The sequence below is a fragment of the Osmia bicornis genome, chromosome 6, assembly GCF_907164935.1.
Source record: "Osmia bicornis bicornis chromosome 6, iOsmBic2.1, whole genome shotgun sequence".
Classification (NCBI taxonomy): Eukaryota; Metazoa; Arthropoda; class Insecta; order Hymenoptera; family Megachilidae; genus Osmia; species Osmia bicornis.
In genome coordinates, this window is record NC_060221.1 from 9,589,042 (window position 1) to 9,607,820 (window position 18,779).

General features: G+C 38.6%; 1 protein-coding gene across 1 annotated transcript; it reads left to right on the forward strand.

The window, feature by feature from the left end:
• The first annotated feature begins 9,967 nt into the window (after nt 1-9,967).
• Nucleotides 9,968-11,766, forward strand: LOC114880817. Its single transcript, XM_029197236.2, has 3 exons — nt 9,968-9,983; nt 10,079-10,170; nt 11,089-11,766. The coding sequence occupies exons 1-3, from the start codon at nt 9,968-9,970 to the stop codon at nt 11,671-11,673; spliced, it is 693 nt and encodes a 230-aa protein (XP_029053069.2). The 3' UTR covers nt 11,674-11,766.
• Nucleotides 11,767-18,779: the final 7,013 nt, after the last annotated feature.

Genomic DNA, 18,779 nt, shown 5'->3' on the forward strand with positions numbered 1-18,779 from the left:
GGAGCTCCATCTTGTTGGTACCACACCCGTTCTTGAATATGTTCTGGTACTACTTCATCGATGAGCACTGACGAAGTACATATTATGTAAGAAGTTATACGCTTCGCCATTTAAACGGTCTGGAAGAATGTATGGCCCAACCAAAGAATCACCAATAATTCCGACCCAAACATTAATTCCCCATCTCACTTGATGATTCCGAATCCTAATTTCATGAGGATTCTCATGGCTCCAGACATGGCTGTTGTGGTGGTTAAAAATACCGTCCCTTGTGAACAACGATTCATTGGTCCATAATATATTGTGTGTAAATTGATTATCTTCTTCTTGTCTTCGGAGAAGCCACCGACAAAAACTTTTTCGATTTTCGAAATCAGTTGCCTGTAAATTCTACACTGGAATATAATGAAACGGGTCTAAGTGATCCCCTTTCAGCACCTGGTGTACTGTCACATGACTTTTTCAAATCTTCATTTGTTCTGTTGAGAGCGAAGTGACGTGTTAGTTAACTTCAGTTTATTTATTGACAAATATGTAAACACATCGATCTTTGATGAACATTTTTGTAATTGTGTGAAAAATGTCCGCATACGCAGCAGAAGAATATCGGGCACACACATACACGAGGCATAAATCCGACCGAGCAACCTCCACGCAGTATGCCTTGGATGACGCTAATGCCGGTGGTACTGCATCCATGACTGTCAGACAGTCGTTGAAGTACTACGAGTGATGCTTCTAGCGAATCGGTAACATTGAACGTAGTGGCCATGAGTAAAACATTGTCACAGTGCATTCGCTTGGGGCTCAATCGAATCGGCAAATTCTCTGCTTTAAAATGAACGATACTACGACTATCCTTTGTCGAGATACAACGAGTTGAAGATAAAATGGAAATTGTGCGGTTTTGAAGCATGTCGCTAAAAAGACCTGGCACATCAAAATGTTCATCAAATCGAAAAAGCAAGCGACGCATCTTAAAGAGAAAAGTCTGCTCTTTCTACTGCTTCTTTATTAAATAATCTACGATGATTTCATTGTTTTCTAGGAGCGGTTAAAGTCAAAAGGACGACTTTTACTTCAAAGTTAAATAATTCAGCCAGAAACAATCGTACATCAACCAACAAATACTGATTTTACATAGGAAGGTAGTCGCTTTCGACTGGTATAAATATAATTTGCTAAAAAAATTTTGTTAGTTCCATGCAACATTACAAAGTTGAACAAAATTTTTAAAAATTTTCGAAGTGCTACTTATATCACTGTAACGTTTATAAAATTCAACATAGCTAAAATCTTAAAAAGGTATCTAAAAACAGAGATTTCACAGCTTCAAATGATCTTTCCGCGATATCGATTCGACCATTTTTCTCGAAGTCATAACCATCTGTGAATTTCGCCCTATTTTTCGGGTTCGTAGAGGTGATCCCTTTTGTTTCGCTGAGTGTACATATGTATATGTATGTGTTAATACAAACATTTGATGGCGGTATATCCAAGCCCATTCAGTTTTTATTAAAATATTTATTTCTTGTCTTTAACAATTTCCAAGTTAACAATTCAGAGGCTGAATTATAAAAGATGATTCTACAATTTACAACTGAGCTCCTGTGGTTAAAAAAGAAGTACATACTATATATGTTCTTTAACTTTTGTTCTATTAATCTGAGTCTGATTATGTAAGCGAGATTGTTTAATTTTTTAAAAAATACTTTGCGCAAAAGACATTAAATTTGATTTTATGTCTACATATTGGTAAATCGAATCTCCGATGGGGATCTTGTGGACCACCCGTGCTTCTAGTGTCACGTTCGTTCGCACTCAATAGTAATTGACACATCGTAAACCTACAACATGGACGAACAAGTGGTCGCATTGTATTATTTGGGGAGGGTTTCGACTTCCTGGCGCCAGTAACCCTTCACTCCATATAGCACAAAGGGCGGAAAAGCCCGTTTTGAAAACTATCCTGATAAAAACTAGTGTGATTATTATTAAAATATTGATTTTAATTAAAAAATTAGTGATCGTACTAGTAATATCAAAATGTTGATTAAATTTTAGGCTGATTAAATTTTGCCATTTACCAAAATTCGACGTTACCTACGTGAAGATGTGATTAATAGAAATTAATAATCTACCTATTACATAAGAATATTAAAAATTAACATATTTTTATAAGTTTCTTTAATGAAACATTGAAAAATTTGCGCGAAACTCTGTGTACCTAATGTACAAGTCTGCACAAAAATACGAATAAATTGAAATTTTTGGTTTGGGATATGATGCAACAAATATGTACAGTGCTGGAATAAAGTATTGGCACTCTGTACTCGGGCAGAAATAACAGCAATTCTGTACTGAAAAATGAGCGAAAAAAAGGATTTATTTGTATGGAAATAATAGTATGACACATTTAAAATAAATGCACGTAATTGTTGATATAATAAAATAATTTATTCAAAGTAATGATGAACATGTGCAACTAGAACATAAATAATAACTGTAAAAAAGTATTGGCACGAAACGAAAAAACGAAATTGAAATAAAAAATATGGTAAATTTGGTATGAAGTCCTTTATTTCTAATAACTGCTCTTATTCGTTTTGGCATGGAATAAACCAGTACTTTTCCAAAAGTAGCTCTTCTAGTTGATTTTTGTTTGTAATGTGATGTTTTCTTAGTTTAACTTCGAGCTGAGCCCACAAATGCTCAATTGGGTTGAGATCCGGTGATTGGGGCGGTGTTTGTAATGTATGGGCAACATTATAACCAACCCACATACGGACTATATGAGCCGTATGCTTTAGATCGTTGTGACTTTGAAAATAAAAATCTCGTCCAAGCCCTAATTTCTCAGCACGTTTTTTAAAATTGTTTCTTAAAATGCTTAAATAAACGGTTTTATCCATTATTTCATCTATAAATACAAGTTCCTCAACCCCTGAGGAAGCCATACACTCCCAAACTAGTACTCCGCTACCTCCATGCTTTACTGCACTTTGAACGTTCTTCACATACTGTACTTTAAACGTTCTGTATTTGATTTCCTCCAGACCCTCACGCAACCATCAAATTGTGCTGCGTGAGCGCACGATCAAAGGGTCTCCTCGCTACAAGGGGCCCGTCCGGAAGGTGCTGCCGCCTCGCGTTCTCTTTCGGTAACTAAATCCCTCGTGCGACGACGCGTACCGCGTAGCCATATTGTGCTTTGCGAACGACGAGTAAACATCGCGCTCCACACGTTTGTTAAGTATTTTAGTGGTTTTCGTAGAGATTTTGAACTGTGTAACGGACTATTGAGTTTCCTCGACACCTCGCGTTGCTCTGATCGGCTTATACCTCGTGATAACCGGTTCGATGCGAATTACGGTGGATTTAACGGATCCCTCGTGCAACCGATTCGGACTTTCTCGAGTTGTACCGGACTCCTAGCGTGCTAAGTGACTCCTCTGTGAATTTTGTTAAAGTTTTATGTGAACCTCGAGTGACAGGCCGACAACGATCAGGTCATTTTGAACCGCGCGAGCGCCTCGCATAGGTGTAACGGCCTGCCTCCAGTTTTGTGTCACCTCCGGAATATTTTTTTTACTATTTAGACCACCTTTCATGTAAAATTTATTGTTCAGACTCTACGCCGGCACGAACCCCTCGTTCCCCTCTAAATAAAGTGGTCCTTCGAGCCGGATACAGGAAACGGTAGTGTGTGAGTGACCTCGTGAAACAAGATGGCCGCCTCTAACTTCGAAGAGAAGTTCGACTTACAGGCGTCGCGGTTAACCGTGATACAATCGGTGGCAAAGGCGGCCCAAGAGGGCGCCTTCGAAGACTATTGCCTCTCAGCGCTGATACAGAAGGAGGAATTCCTCGACGGGCATCTCGCGAAATTTGAGGAGCTCCATGAAAAGCTCTGTGAGGCTGAGGTCGAAGGCCTCACGGAGCACGCTTATTTTAAGGAGGGGACTTTCCTGGCCGCCCTCGAATCGTATTCCTCCGCCAAGTCAACCCTAACGACGCTCCGAGAGAAACGGGAGGACGCCTCACCCCACAAGGCCGATCGCCTCGGAAGGAGTTCCCTCATGGCCGCCTCGGGTGGGGTGCGGAGATTCCTCCCTAAGATTCAGCTGCCAACCTTTGCGGGAAGCTATAAGGAGTGGCGCCCCTTTTCAGACCTCTTTTCGACACTGGTGGGCGACAGCGTGGATTTGGGGCCAGTAGAAAAGATGTGTTATCTTAAGTCAAGCATCACCGGAGAAGCCGCTCGCCTCATCGCCAACATTCCCGTCAGCGATGAGGCCTTCTCCCAGGCGTGGGAGACCCTCACGCGACGATATGAAAACCGACGCCTCCTCATCTCAGCGCAGATGGAACGCCTCGTTAACGGCACCCCTCTTCCTCCTCGGTCGTCTCAGGCTCTTAACGGTCTCCTCACAGAGGTCATGGAATCTCTGAACGCCCTCAAGGGTCTCGCCGTCCCGGTGGAACTCTGGGACGTGATTCTAGTCCACCTCATTGTGCGCCGCCTGGACCCTCTCACCCGCGAGGCTTGGGAGAATCACCTCGGGCATAAAGATGAGCACCCCTCCTGGAATGACCTCCAGGATTTCCTCGTTGGACGAGCCCGCGCGCGTGAGAACCTCGAGCTCTCCCGCGACGAAGCGCACGCTTCTAGGGCGCCGACCACCTCCGGACGCCAGCCGGCCACCTACAGGACCCCTCTTGCCGCCACACGGGTCCTCTCACACCCACCTGCCGCTCCAGCCGTCCGAGCTCTCCACACCTCAGAGCTCCCTCCGGACTTCAAGGATGGCCTCTGTGACATGTACGGGAAGCGACATTACATATCGCCGAGTGCCCGGAGTCCCTCGCCCTTCCAGTGATAGAGCGTCGACGTGTGGCGGTGCAGTATGCCTCAGCTATAATTGTCTGGGGCGCCACAGCACTCTAAATTGCCGGAACGAAAGACGGTGCCTCACGTGTGGGATCATTCTCTGATCCACCTCCCGGCTCACCCAATGGAAAATCGTCCTAAGGACAGCGGATGGCCTGGCATCCCTTCCGGGACTCCAGTAGCTGCCGCTCCTCGGGCTACGGCCCACCATGCCGCCATTCATCAGGTCGCCGCTGACACCTCGGCCAAGGACTCCTCGCTAGAAGATACGGGTTCGCCGACGGACAACCATCCAGATGAGGCCTCTCCTCCACATTCAGAGTGACTCCACCACGATGAACCACCTCAATCGGCTCTCCTCCAATCAACGGTACTCCTCGCCACCTCCAGGGCTCTCCTCGTCGCTCCTCAGGGACGGACCCATCCGGTCCGGATGCTCCTGGACTCCGGTTCGGAACTTTCCTTCATCTCAGAGAGGATTGCGACTTTCGGATCCGGACTTCCTCGTCCCCGGCCCCATTGACATGATCTTGGGAGCCGATGTGTTCGGGCAGCTCCTCTTGCCGGAGATGGTCAAAGTTGACCCGGTTTCGCCGGTAGCCCTCGCTACGATCTTCGGGTGGGTATTCCTCGGGCCCCTGGTCACCGGATCACCTCACGGAGAGAAGGTAGCTCTCCACGGAACAGCTGATCATGAGCTCCACGAGCTTCTCACCAAATTTTGGATTCAAGAAGAGGTTCTGAGCGCTCATTCCGGAAGAGCAGGAATGTGAGGCACACTTCGCTTGCACCCACTCTTGAGACTCCTCTGGGCGCTACGTGGTGCAACTCCCTCTCCTGGGACCTCGGACTCACCTCGGTGACTCTGACGAGACTGCTCTTCGAGGCCTCCGACGGATTCAACGGCGCTGTACGGTCAATCAGGCATTCGGACGCCTCTACAAGGAGTTCCTGCAGGAGCATGAAGACCTCGGACACATGCAACCAGCCTCGGAAGCCTCCTTGGGCACCTCCACGATCTTCTAGCTCCCACATCACGGGGTTTTAACCTCCAAGGGTTCGCAGCAGAAACTATGGGTCGTATTCAACGGCTCCAGCGCAACTTTATCGGAACTTCCCTCAACAACCTCATGCATACGGGTGCCAAGCTGCAATTAGATATTTAGGACGTCCTCCTGCGGTTCAGACGGTTCCAGTACGTGTTCACCACGAACATCGTGAGGATGTTCCGACAAGTCACTGTACATCCGGATGATCGGGACCTCCAGCGCATCCTCTGGTCGGATCCTCAAGGGAAGACGGTCAGCTATCAGTTGACCACGGTCACCTACGGCACTCGATCGGCTCCATTCGTGGCAGCAAGGGCTCTGCTGCAACTCGTCCAAGACGAAGGTCATCGGTACCCCCTCGCGGTATCTCCACTCCTCAAGGGTCGTTACGTGGACGATATCCTCGAGGGAGGCGACACATCCGAGGAAGCCGAGGCAGTTCCCGCCTCGTAAGTAAGTTCCCGCCAAGTAAGTTTCCGCTTTAAAAATGGACTAGCAACTGTCCAGAGCTCCTCCAGGCCATCTCCGGAGACGGCGACACCTCTCTCTCTGCCTTGGACTTTTCTGACCTCAGTACAAAGATCTTGGGGAGATCATGGCAGCCTCTGGCGGATCACTTCTGGTTCTCCGCCGCACTGACCTTTCAAGATGCCGTGACGAAACGGACTATCCTCTCCGAGGTCGCACGCCTTTTCGATCCGCTCGGCTTCCTCGCGCCCCTCACGATACGGACGAAGATTCTCCTCCAGGAACTGTGGCTGGAGCATCTGGGATGGGACGAACCACTCCCGCCCATGACGGCTCTCCGCTCAACAACCTTCAGAACCTCGAAGACCTCCACATTCCTCGTTGGCTCAACCTCACCCCGCAAGTTCGAGTTGAGATCCGCGGCTTCTCAGACGCCTCGCAACACGCATCGGCCGCCGTCGTATACCTTCGGATCTCATTCTCTACCTCGCCGACGATCCTCTCTCTGGTCTGCTCCAAGACCAAGGTGACGCCCCTCAAGAGACTTACTTCGTGACAACTTCGGTGGACGACCTACTTCGACACATACTTGCAACGTTTCCTTTGTCTTCATACCTTTTAATTACACTTCGTACAGTAAATTTACTTTTATTCACTATTTGTGCAATCTCTAAGTAGGATTTATTCTGATTACGAAGATTTAATATTATTTTTCTTTCTTCAGCTGAAGTTTCTGGTCCTCTGCGTCCCATTTTTTATATTATTTATATAAACTCTGTTCAATACCGAATACTGTAAAAAAATCTAACCTGTAGTAAATCGGGTATTCCCCCTTTTACGTATAAGGGGGATACGTGGGAATCCCCATATGTATACAATAACTCGAAAATTACCAAAATGTCAGGCGTGCCAACCTGTAGTAGATCGGGTATTCCCCCTTTTGCGTATAAGGGGGATACGTGGGAATCCCCACATGTATACAATAACTCGAAAATTATCAAAATGTCAGGCGTGCCAACCTGTAGTAGATCGAGTATTCCCCCTTTTGCGTACAAGGGGGATACGTGGGAATCCCCACATGTATACAATAACTCGAAAATTATCAAAATGTCAGGCGTGCCAATACTTTTTCACAGGCATTATTTATGTTTTAGTTATACATATTCAGCACTACTTTCAATAAATCGTTTTATTATGTCAACATTTACGTGTATTTATTTTAAATGTGTCATATTATTATTTCCATACAAATAAATCCCTTTTTTCGCTCATTTTTCAGTACAGAATTACTTTTATTTCTGCCCGAGTACAGAGTGCCAATACTTTATCCCAGCACTGTATATATTTAATTCTCGGGTGGTAAACTATGGAGAGTGCCCCAATTTTAATTTAATTTGTATTTCATATTATTTGAATTTTCTATACTGTTCCTTTAAAAATTGTGCTTCCAATATATGAAACTCTTTCGTTTAAAAATTAAACATTTAACTTTAGATTAATATCCGTATATATGTTTTATAGATTTGGATCTCGATTAACCCAGACTTCGTCTTTCAACGTTAAATAGTGGCAGAAAATGTTAGACAATATTAACACGATCTCTATCTTATCTTTATTAATTTATTAATTAACGGAGGCACCTTGTAAAGGACAGGTTAGAAGCTTTGAAAATGTGAAGCACATGTGATTTCTCTCAGAGATTACTTTGAGTTAGAAATAGTGTAAGAATAACTGTGTATTTCTTAAAAATTAATGTAGATATGACTGATCATCGGAAGGTCGAAAAATTTCTAGCAAGCTGAGGTCGAGTTTTGAGACTTAATTAATTAAAATTAGAGACTGTATTCTACAAGAGAGAACGTCACGTCACTAATTCCTAAGTCAGATTTAAATTTCAATTTACCCTTAAACATGAGCATTATTTCAAGAAAAAAAATTTTTTTATTTCCTATATCTTAGAAATCCTTTTTAACATCATAGGTTCAAGTTTTATGTGATCTTTTTTTGGTAATAAAATAACCAATAAACAACAAACGAAGAAAAAACGTTGAAAAATATTTTCTTTAGAGGAATACTACCCCTAAATAAAAGACAAACGAGATTGAAATGAATATAAAGAAAGAAATGAAGCATAAAAAGTTTCATATAAAAAAGGATTAAATTCAAATACGATGGATCGGCTCATTTTAATTAAGCTTGCTCGACTAACTCGCACGTAATTAGCAAAGTATGATGTTAATCAAATAGTTCTGCTCGTCTGAACAACTTTAACGCCTTTTTGCACACTGGAAGCAGTGAACCTTGAATTTCTTAAATTAAAATTGTTTAACTTTCAAGAGAACAATAAAGTTTTTCTGTAGAAGAACATTTCTTGAAAATGAAATTTCAGAAATGTATTGCAAGATTTACAAGTAAAAACTACAAAATTGAAGTATTACTTTAGAAAAAAAATAAATTACAAAAATATGCAATGATTAATAAAATGTTTAGTCTTTTTAGAGCAATGTAAAAATAAATGTTTCCATTAGTAACCTTTCGTACCCATTAGTAACCATCAATATTCCTTCGCGAATATCTCGCAAACTAATCGAGTCCAACATATAGCTTATTGTTAGAGGAAAAAAGTTCCTTAAAATATCGAATTTTACAACATATTTAAAAATCATCAAAATTAGAAGGGGAGTACCTCATCTACAAGTTCACCTTAAATAATTAATAAAACAAAAGAGAAGTTAAAGTTTAAGTAACGTTAGTATTATAAATACTAATAATACAAGGTTCCAGTTTAAAAGCTTACATTTGAATATTAACTAATCACATCTTTCATAATTAGTTTTGATACATATGTCTGACTATATATACAGTTTAGACTCGTTATAAGCGAAAAATATCTGTACACTAGTTGCGAAGAAACCATCCCCACCTCTGGGGGTGTATCTCTCGAGACGCCGCGCCGCGAAGCTCGTTCGCCGAGTAGCGTAAAGCTAGGTATAGACGCGCGCGCCGCGGCTGCAACGCGGCAGCAACGCTGCATAGAACCAACGTATGTATTTGGGCGAATATTCGTTCGTTTGGACGGTAGTGTGAACATGTCACGCGGCAATACTGTAATGCCGCTCAACGAACCAATTTCTGTCGATCATTTGCGCGAACACAAAGGGATTCCTTGCCGCAGTGTGGACGGTTTTCTTTGGGTTTGCCGCGTTCAAGCCCAGATACCGAAAACAATAAACCGCTTTATCCGCGCACGTTCTTTTATTTCGGGAAAACCGCATCGGGTGTTTCGTGGCATTGCGAAGTGTCGGTGTGTATTGAAAGTGTTGTGTTGATAATTAATATGGAGTGGACTGAAGATGAAATGATCAGATTAATTGAACAATATAGGAGATTCGAAAATCTGTGGAACCCTACTGACATTAATTATTTTAAAAGAAATGAAAAAGTTGATGCGTGGGAGAAAATAGGCATCGAAATTAACAGATCATCAGACGACTGTAGGAAGAAAATAGTTAGCCTACTTTCCTCTTATCGAAGAGAAAAGTCCCGGACAAAGATATCCATGAGAACAGGAAAAGGTAAGCTGTTTATTCCTTTTCTATGTCTATAAGGCAGTAAAATTGTCCTTCTGATTAAAACTATTTATTTTTATTTTTATTTTATTTTGATATAGGGACAGCCGAGATTTATCGTAGCCGCTGGTTTGCGTATGATTCATTAAAATTTTTAGAAGACCGAGATACACCGGGGGAAAGACTAGACACGGTAAGGACAAAAATTAACGAATACGTTTATATAAATATAAATTTCATGCGTATTTATCTTGCCACGGAAGAGCCCCCTCATGAGAGTAGTACTCTGCGAGTTCATCACGAATTTTTTCCACTGCAATTGCAGATCTTCTAGGTTTCCTCTGTAGTGAAAACATAGAACTCATTTTGTCTGGGTCATTTCTCCATGAACCATCCATTTGTTTTCCATTTTCACCTTCATAGTCTACACCTCCGTGAGATGTATACAAGATTTTTGAATATTGTCGCAGATAATTGTGTAAACAAAGAATTGTTGTGACAACTATTTGGGTTTTCTCCAGTTCTAATAGTAATGGTTTTCTTAAAACCCTGAATACCCAACTTATAATATTAAAAGCATTTTCAACTACCCTACAAGCTCCGCTCAGTCGGTAATTGAAAACTCGTTTACACAAGCCCTTGCGATGCTCTCCTCCGTACGGTTTCATTACATTTTCTTGAAGTGCAAAAGCACTGTCTGCCGCAATAAAATAAGGCACTTTGACTTTTCGTCCCGAAAGTTCGATTGATGCTGGCAACCTTAAGGAATTGTCCCTTACCATTTGGTAGAGTTTGCTGCTATTGAACACGCCACTATCAGAAATTCTCCCTTGGCACCCAACATCAGCAAATAGTAAGTTATAATCTCCATCAACTAATGCGAGCAATATGATACTAAATTGTAATTTGTAACTGAAGAACTCAGAACCGGACCTAATTGGTGCATAAAATCCCATGTTTGTTCGAATATCTCGCATTTCGCCATCCACTCTGAAGGAGTTCTAGGAAGCTGAAATACATATTCATTGGGCTACATTAATAGAGTTAATAGAGTTTTTGTCATTTCTTACTTCTAATTGTTATTAATTGTTATTTCTTCTTCTCCGTCCAGGGGTCCCTGTCGAATGCGTTGACTGATGGAATTGCTGGGAATGACGAGGATATAGATAATGATGGAGATAGTTCCCAGGTGATGCTAAGTACGTCAACTGGAGAAATGAAAAGGACGGCATTTGTCAATTCGCGACCACCAAAGCGAAGAAGAGAAAGAGCTGACAAGCGTACAGAACTATTAAAAAGTGCTGTCAATATCTTGAAAAGTACAACTGGAAGACTACATGAAACGCCGACGGTAGCGGATGCTGAAGTACAATCATTCTGTGCATTCTTGTCGTCGAAAATGATGGGCTATCCGCGCAATACACGGCAACGAATACAGCATGAAATCTATGGTCTTCTCATGAAAGCAGATCTTGGACACTTTGAAACACAACCAACTCTTACTTCTCTTTCACTTATGGTTTCTCATACCTCACAGTCTTTTCCACAATTTTCTTCCTCAGCACCACAAGTTACTCCTTCAACGCATAATGATTCCCATCTAACTCCGCTCCATTGTTCTCCTCCATCCTTTGAAACCCATAATTCTCCTACTACTCCTGTTGCTAAAAATCGTAATGACACAGCTAATTTGTAATGTAAATTATTATAAATTATCAACAGACCAGTTTTGTCATTTTCACCTGAGTCAGGAAATTAGCTCAAAGTTGAAATAAACATTTTGACATGTACCAACCTGTCTTGAACCGAAATTGCTTCTCGCATATTAGTATCTTTCTTTGTAATAAAATTTTTATAATGTCCACTAATTTCTTGAAATTTTAAATCCCGCATTAACTCATTATAAGCTAAAATTATCACTGCACTACTAGCTATAAGCAGAGCTTCATCGTCTTCCATCTTCACCAACAAATACTGAACTGATGGCGAATGTGTGTTGAAATTCATGGTTCGTTCCATGCGTGGCGCGTGTTCGTGGTAAAAACGAAACACCGCGCACACTTTGTAATGCCGCGTTGCAGCCGCGACGCGCTCGTCTATCTGGGATCAGATATTGGTGAGGCAAGACTAATGCAAAGACCTAACTTTGTTATTTTTCATTTTTTTGTAATAAAAGTTTTACCAGGATATTTCGGACATTTTTCTGATTAAAATGATACCAAATACGATATGATTTGGACAGTTTTTACTTATAATAGTATTTGCCTATAGGAGTTTCTTTCAAGAAACGAAGAAATATTCTGCCTATTCAAAAGGGTTCGGAACGGTGATACAATACGGGCGTTTGGTACAAGTGGATACTCGGCTTTATAGGCAACAGTCCGGGCCCGAGCGTTTCGCTTATAACGAGTCTATACTGTATATTGTATGTATATGGCCTTTTCTATTGTGATAATCAACCGTTAATAAAATGTTGTAGAATACTATATTTTTGAAGTCAAGTTCATAAGAAAACTGTGTTATATAAATTCATATGAAAAATCCAGTACACTTTAATTAAAGATAAACATTTAAATAAAAATTATGGAGGAGTGTAATTAACAATTTAAATATGTATTACTTATGTATGAATTAATAATGAAGAAGGGAATGTAAAAATAATGAAGTTTATTAAATAATTAATTCCATTAATATTAAATATTGAATGTTGATATGATTAACAGTAAAATAAATGGAAAAGATTAATTTTCATTTATGTAGATGCGGAAAATGGTGATGCTCAATAAAGAGAACATCAGATCCAATATAATTTTCATTAATAATGTTTTTATAGATGTTCATATTATACTTGAAAACGGATAATAGTTAAGATTTAAAAAAGAGAAAAATTTTTTCAAATTACAAAGTTTTCCAATATCGAACATCCGAAATTCGACTACTCGACTCGATCCGACCCGACCCGATTCGACCTAACCTAACTTGAATATTGGGTACCTGAAATTTTTGGGTCCTTGCACACCTCTAGTTCTCAATAATTAACATCTCATGCAAATATCTTTATATGTTAGAAAAAGACAACTATTTTCAAAGGATCACATAATTGTATGTCTGCTAATGGAGTCATTTAACCATATCCTGTTATAAAAGAATCGAAAATTCAAAGAATATCATATTTAACAAAATAGGTCGCAAATGGTGGCGATCATTATCGAAAGACGCGACAATCGATACGACATGTTTGAAAGCTGACTCATTCGATCAACTAGTAAAGTACAGTGTAAGTAAAATAGGAGCGTTTCTCGCCAGCCATGAGCGGACGATTACTTCGTACTTGACCATCTAATTGCGTCCCCTATGCTCTTTAATGGTCCCGTCTGTTCATTAATTCTCGGGAACTATTCGAACGTGAAAATGTTCGAAGGATTATTAAACCATCAATCACAGTTACTTGCTCAAAAGAAGTTAACTTAAGAATAGGGTTCTTAAGGGGGTCAAAGCAAGTTTCTTTTTCGTATATTATTGGTATAGTGACAACATTAAGTCTAATTTTTCAACTTTTTATTTACTCCCCACAGCGTTTTCTGAAATTTTCAAAAATATTAAGAGGAAAGATTAAGAAATTAAAGTAGGAGGGTTGACCTTTTCCAACAACCATAACATTATAGTCCTACTTCAATTTTCTTTATATCCGATCAATAAGATGCACGATATAGTTTTTAGAAAGCTTCGTCCATTTGTTCTTGGTCTTCTTCAGACTCATTTTTTAATTACTTCTTAACGTACGTTTTATCATATTTGTAATCAATACCGACTTTGGGTAGGATCGATTTTGGACTACTACGCCTGAAATCTAATCTTCAAAAAGGTGGAATAAAAAATGCACCATGTTTAAGCCGGAAAATTGTTATAAGCACAATGCTGTTATTGAGCAGTTATGGAGGGGGGGATCTCGCTCAGGGTGGCGAACACACTAAAACCGACCCTGACTGCAATAGATAAAAATGCAAAGATCAATAAATATCGAGCTATATAAAGATAAAAAAATTTCCCAAAAATATGAAAATAAACGATAAATAAATAATTCACAATATTTTAGCGATTGTGATTGCGATTGCTACTTTATATCATATGTATAATGTACGATATTTTGATGCCGTGCGTCGTAGCGAAAGGGTTAATAGAAAGAGAAAATTCATGTTTTAATTAAAATCTGAAAGATTCAAAGATTCAAGAAGCTTATTGGTGTTCATAATAGCAACTGATGTAACGTGTACAGACACGAGAGCAACAGATTCGGACACATCTCGGGAGTAATGGATTTCAGGATTTACGAGGCGGCTTTCTCCGAAATTACTGACGTGTACAACGATTCTGCACCGCATACTTCCACGCCTGATGGAGGATTTTGCAAGGTGTGTGCAAAACCCAGCGAACTATGCATGAACTCCTATTGATTTCAGCCTCCTTTCATTCCCAGTTTATTAAGAATATCACGGAAAAAGTACTAGCAATCCCAACTTCTAATATTACGTTTATCACGTTTTTTAAAAACTATTACATATAACTGTAATTGAATTCAACTAATAAAAGCAATTAGAGCATTTAAGAGAAAGAAAAAATTAAATAATGATTTTGATTAACATGTGGTTCCTCGTATCACTACTTTAATTTAATAAAGCTAATGTAAGTAAATAATCAATTCTTTTTTAGTAATTTTAATTAAAAATGTAGTATTTAGTGGTTTAGTGATTATGGCTATTAAAATAAGTAATTTTAATTAAGTTAGAATTTTGTTAGTCATTTCAATCACTAAAATTATTTTTAGTCATTTTTAAAATTATTTTGAGGAATTTACGACTCATTTTAAAAAAGTCTTCTACATTTAAAAAAATCATCACATACTGTAAGAAAAGTTTTCAAGTAATGTAGTCGAATAATTATACTTATAATTAATATCATTGTAGGTTGTTTAAACGTTTAATGACAGTCACAAAGTTTACTATTTTATTATTTTATCACGATGTTTGTAAAAATTTTAATTTATAACATTTGTTATATTCCTTACAACATTTCCAATAAAAATATATTCACAATTAATCTTACTAATCATTGGTAGGTAACTATATGTATGAAATAAAACAGAAAGTTCGAAGGATTGGTCTAGACGAAAATTTAAAAAAGACCTTCATTGAAGTACTAATGCGTGTAAGTACGTCCCTTCTATTCCGTCTAATAGAGTCTTATCTGGATCTGAATGTGACAGAAGATGGATATTATATCATAACACTGAGCGTAGGAGACAATGGCTCGAGCCATTACAAACAGAACCCAAGTTTGCACCCAAAAAACATTGTACCGGGTACTAAAACTTAGTTGATTATGAGATGGAAGCATCATACAATGAAACCTTATTCGTTCGAATTAATTTATTCGAAGAAGAAGTTTCATTGAGAAAAAATGATTCATTCAGAATGCTTCCAAAAACTTCAAGCAATATATTGATGTGTTTTTTCAAACATTTGCAGTATTATTTATATGATAAAAAAATGACAGTTTCATTAGTTCAACTACAATCCAGCAAGCCAGGTCCGAATTAAGATTTCTCGCGCTCAGGGTTATTAAATAAATTAAAAGTAGTTGTAGCAAACTTATCAATTATTGAAGATCGTTAAGTCAGCAGTCTTATCGTTAATCAAAATCATCTGATGGCAAATATACATGACGAATATGATGACGAATAACCCCAAATGTTCTGTGACAACTTGACCTGCACCGTTAAATAATTTTAACTATCCACTCATTTATTACGAAGTTCGAAAAATGCGAAAAGATCATCAGAATAAGTTAGATAAAACTCTAAACTATCGGATTTTAAAGCCGTTATAGTCGATACTAAGAAACCAATATACTTACCTAATAGACCAGTCTTTCCGAAAGAAAAAAAGTCGCTCTTCTCTTGATTTTCATTGAATTTTGACTAAGTCGAAATTCCAACTTTGGATGTTCATATCTCAGGAACTAAAAGAGTCTACCAAATAATATTGCAGGTGGTTACTGAGGGGGTGAAGATCTACCAGCATACCAGGTTTGGTCAAGATCGCAGGTGTCGGGACACGCTGTAGCGATATATTATAGCCTAGCCTTTCTGATTTTTTTTCCCGACGGAAAAAATCAAGAAAAGAGCGAAAAGATATTGCAAAAATTTAGTTCAAGTGTATCAAAACTAACAATGACCTAGTCTTGATACTAATCTACAGCGAACTGAGCAATCACGAGGGAGTTATGAGACTTTTTTATAACAATTGTGACAACCATACCCGGTCTCCCCTTTGACTCGACTACTCGACCGAGTTTGTTTAGCTTTTCCAAATCTTTGGAGTTTGATACCCAGAGATACCCGCACACTCCCACTTTAAATGTATTCAACTTTGCAAAGTCGAACTCAAAATACAACATAATTGCAGTTAAATTCATTGAAATGTTTAAATTCGTTAAATTTCTTTTGAATACCTGATAGATGGTATAGTCGATGCTGTGTATCATGGAAATGGTATTGATACCTCACGGCAGAAATCCTGTTTCCACAACGCCGCGCCGGTTACAGTCTTATCGGCGTGTTTCCCTTTGATTCTCGTTTACAAACGATACATACAAGACTACGTTTCGCATTGGTATATGTAAGTATGATACGTGGGTACAATGAGGAGGATCTACGAAGTTCCGTCTGCCGGGACGGAAGAACAGCACCACGGTTGAAACGATAATGACATTCTACCGCGTGCTAGGAGCCTCCTAATTAAATGGATATCAGCTTAGCCGGGTCTTGACGAGCACCGATAAGCTGGGTTTCATCTGTTCCTGCTGCGGAATTAATTAGCGATTACACTATCCATTGTATACTTGTACGATTCCTTTGTGAACCGTATTTCATACTCGCGAAATTGCGGCCAGTTGTGATAATTGAAAAACTGAATGTTTCTTATCAACCCCATATGCCTCAAAAAGATCTTAAAAATTTTTTGTACACTCTTACTATATAATATTTTGGAAATAATTGCCTGAATCATAGTACTTACGATATTTTACACCATATTTTCTATTTGATTTTAATTTGTTCGAACAATAATATTAAATATTGTAAGTAGGTATTTGAGATATATATTATCACCCCTTCAAACCCATTGCTTCAGGTGGCTTCTAGAAATGTTCTTATTTATAAACTATCATAACTTCCACGATACTTAAAATATTGGGTTGTGATGTTTTCAAGTTATAGACAGAATAATTGTTTATCGTGTATATCTATATATTTAAATTTCGATATCTGTGCCAATCGAAGTTTGTATTAGGTGTATAAATTAATTCGGTCTATTTTCTGTTTTCAATTGAAGATTTATTTGCAAGAAATTATGGTATTTATCATATTTTATCATATTTTCGTATCGCTTTTCAAATTCATATAGAAGCGTGGGAAAATATTCAAATTTAAAACAGTAACTAGGTAAGTGTACTAAATTAAATTTTACACCCAATACCGAGGGTCTTAAACTTTTTTGGCTTACCGCCACTTTTTCAGATAAAAAGTTACTCAGTGTTCTCCTAAAACCTTCTTTAAGAAAAGACACGAAGAGATGCAGTGAAAAATCTCCCCATTGTACCGAAGGCCACTATTAACAATATAAATAAGTACGTACTACTACTACTACTATTCTCCCCCCCCCAAATGAATCGTTTTAGCGCCCACAAGGGGGGAAGTATCCCCCTCTTTGGAAAGCACTGACCTAATACGTATATCCAGAATTTGAAGAATTACATAATTATATTAATGACAGACTGACTATGGTATTATTATGAATTATAGTTGGCATAATAATAATAAGAACAATAGTAGCAGTTGTAATAAAAACCGCAACGATAATAGGGATTAACGGTAGTGATAACAGTAACGTTTTTTTGTTGTTTTTATTAAATTTAGAGATAGGTAAAAATTATGAATAGTGTGTAAAGTTTTTAAAAATCTGCGTAGGAATATTAAAGGTATTATTATTATTATTATTATGTGATAAATACTTAATATTTCAGGTGTAAAAGGATTCCTATTGAAATACTTGATGATCGTGACATCTATTTGATATGGAGAGAAAGTCATATCCCTTACAAGTTACCTAGGCTCCTTTCAAAGTCCTTTCTACAAATTATTTATAAGAACTTCCTTTTATCTTCAGTTCACTGGTCATAAATATTCAAAATCTTCTCACGTAAGAAAAAAAATCATTATAAAGTCATAAGACTTGGGAGAAGAAAAAATTCAAATAAGTTAATTACCATTTTTAGCCACTGAATTATAAGGTTCAGTGTTACTTTTATTGCTTTTATTTAATATTCTCATCGAATAATTTTATTTCTACTTTTAATTCTAAAGTTCTGAAATTCTAGAACTTTGGAATTTTTAAATTATAGAATGGCAAAGATCTATGTATATTTTTTAGTAGGGGCCAGTCCAGATTTTTAGAGGAGCCAAGCTTACCCATGCCTCTGCCTAGTTACATCAATCTTTCTATGTATATAGTTTTTCTTTGATTACTATATTAATAAATAATATGAATTCAAAGTTCAATATGTCACTCAATTATTAAATTTAATTTAATAATCTCTGTAAATTATACTTCTATATAATTATTAATCTTTCACAAACAATTTTCTTATCCTAGATCATTATGAACATATAAAAATGCATTAATCATTAAAGTGGTTCGTGTTAATACGACAACGTGATTACTCTTGTGCGCTGTACAAAACATT

Excerpts from the sequence above, each read along its gene's own strand:
- LOC114880817 (XM_029197236.2), top strand. Across the intron at positions 10,171-11,088 it reads CGGGGGAAAGACTAGACACG|GGGTCCCTGTCGAATGCGTT; the intron begins GTAAGGACAAAA and ends TTCTCCGTCCAG.